Consider the following 2,500-nt stretch of genomic DNA (forward strand, 5'->3'; position numbering starts at 1 on the left):
CAAATAAAGTCAAAATTAAAAATTAAAATAAATGGTATAGGCTATCGTTCCTGTTACTGTAGCTGGAAATGATTACGTATTGACATTGACTGTTTGCTCAATGTAATAAAGAAGTTATTGTTAAGTAAGTTAAGTGAAAAGTGTCACTCGTGTCATGACAGGTGTCATAACAGCAGGTGATGATGTGTCATGAAGATTGTCATGATGTGGGTGTTTGTGTAGCCTATTCAAACACAACAAACGTGTTTTCAATGACAACCTCTAAGACATAAATATCTTGATAAAGCATCTTTATTAATTCAGATTAATCTAGTGTAGTAAATCATTTCCTAATGAATCATGTTACAGTTTTTAGTTATTGTTCACAACATTTTTGTAAATCCAAACAGCAGACTTTTAGGGATTTCCTTGACTTGGCACACACTTGTTTAGCCACTAGCCTACTAAACACGCACACCCACACATACACACACACACGCACTCATGCACGCACTCACGCACGCACGCACACCCACACATACATACACACAGACACACATTGGTTCCTCCATCTTGCTCTGCTCATGTCGTCATATCTTTTATTTCTTATTACCTTTTATACCTTTTATTTCATCTCCTTTCTCCTCTTTTCCTCTACTCTCCCATCTCCTCCTCATCATCTCCTCTACTCTCCTCCTCCCCTCCCTCCTCTCTTCCTCCTCCTCCTCTTACTCAACCATTTCCTCTCTCCTCCTCTCCTCCTCTCTCTCTCCTGCTCTCCCATCTCTCTCCTCTCCACCTCTCATCCTCTCTCCTCCTCTCCCTTCCTCTCCCCCCTCCTGCTCTCCCATCTCCTCTCTCCTCCTCTCCTCTCCTCCTCTCCCTTCCTCTCCTCTCCTCCTCTCCTCTCCTCCTCTCCCTTCCTCTCCTCTCCTCCTCTCTCCCATCCCTGGGGCTCTCAGAAGGCGTAGGGGCCCACGTATATGTAGAGCCTGAGGGAGGAGCTGGTCTGGTAGTTGAGGATGGGGTTGACGGACACCATCTCCAGGTCCAGTACGAACTCCCGGGGCCCCGTCACAGCCTGGCCCAGCACCAGCATGGCACTGATGTTGTTGATTTGCTGTGAGGGGAAAATAACATGATTATCATCATGATAAAGGGGAATATGAGTGTTGCATGCAGTACGTGTGCCAATGTGTATGCGGTCTCCGTACCCTGGCGTAGAATTCACCGGTGCGCATGCAAAAAGGGTGTGTGTGTGTGCGTGTGAGTGAGTGAGTGAGTGAGTGAGTGAGTGAGTGAGTGAGTGAGTGAGTGAGTGAGTGAGTGAGTGAGTGAGTGAGTGAGTGAGTGAGTGAGTGAGTGAGTGAGTGAGTGTGTGTGTGAGTGAGTGAGTGAGTGAGTGAGTGAGTGAGTGAGTGAGCGAGCGAGCGAGCGAGCGTGCGTGCGAGCGTGCGTGCGTGCGAGCGTGCGTGCGAGCGTGCGTGCGTGCGAGCGCGCGCGCGGGCGAGCGAGCGTGAGTGAGTGAGTGAGTGAGTGAGTGAGTGAGTGAGTGAGTGAGTGAGTGTGTGTGTGTGTGTGTGTGTGTGTGTGTGTGTGTGTGTGTGTGTGTGTGTGTGTGTGTGTGTGTGCGTGCGTGCGTGCATCTTTGTGTGTGTGTAGCCTACCCTGATGTAGAACTCTCCCTGCTCGTCGCCGGTGCGTATGCGGAAGGTGTTGAGGGCGCCGGGGTAGACGCTGGTGGCCTGGATCTGGAAGATGTCGGAGGGCACCGTGCGCTCGGACGTGATGCTCATGTAGCGCTGCACGATGGAGAACGGCAGGTCACGGCACTCAGGCTTGGTGGACGGACACACACACCGACTGCGGAGATGGATATGTACACAGAGAGAGATACAAGTCAAGGTAATCTGATTTCTAAAGCACTTTCAAATACAACAAAGCCAGCAGTCCAAAGTGCTGGACAAGTAAGAGAATTTGAAGATCCCATAGTGCACAAATACTGACATACAGTACCTTGAGGACACAGTACAAATACAGCACAAAAATCACTTAAAAGTACAAGAAAGTACCAGAAAGAGTCACAATCAGTAAGATCTGAAATCAGACAGATGAGTGGATATACTGTATGTAAATATATACATGTATGTAAAGAGAGAGCGAGGGAGATACAGAAGGTACATTCCACTATCATAACTCCTGTCCTTGATCTGTGCTTGTGGCCTTGTGTTTCGCTGACGCCCCACCTCCATGGAGAGAACAATTCAAGTTAGCCTAAGAATGACAACTTGTGGGGGACTTTTACCCACTAAGCACCCCGATTGGCAATGAGAAAATGACCTGTGAGTGTGAATCACACTTTTGGGAGATATTGAAATTACAATTCAGATTACAAATTACAAATCAGAGAGAATAATTGGAATAGAGAACGAGATACAGAGACATGAATAATTGATTTGATTGATCGGTTTATTTCAGGCGATGAGATGTCCAAGAGAAAATGAACAATACAGTAGGCTCT

General features: G+C 47.4%; 1 protein-coding gene across 1 annotated transcript in view; it reads right to left on the minus strand.

The window, feature by feature from the left end:
• Positions 1-895: 895 nt before the first annotated feature.
• Positions 896-2,500, minus strand: part of LOC134452061 (EGF-containing fibulin-like extracellular matrix protein 2) — a 14,984-nt gene continuing 13,379 nt past the window's right edge. The window contains exons 9-10 of the mRNA XM_063202431.1: positions 1,647-1,842; positions 896-1,099 (exon numbers count right to left, since the gene is read on the minus strand). Coding sequence (XP_063058501.1) covers positions 938-1,099; positions 1,647-1,842 — 358 coding nt within the window. The 3' untranslated portion in view covers positions 896-937. The remainder of the gene's footprint in view (positions 1,100-1,646; positions 1,843-2,500) is intronic.

The sequence above is a fragment of the Engraulis encrasicolus genome, chromosome 7, assembly GCF_034702125.1.
Source record: "Engraulis encrasicolus isolate BLACKSEA-1 chromosome 7, IST_EnEncr_1.0, whole genome shotgun sequence".
NCBI classification, from domain to species: Eukaryota; Metazoa; Chordata; class Actinopteri; order Clupeiformes; family Engraulidae; genus Engraulis; species Engraulis encrasicolus.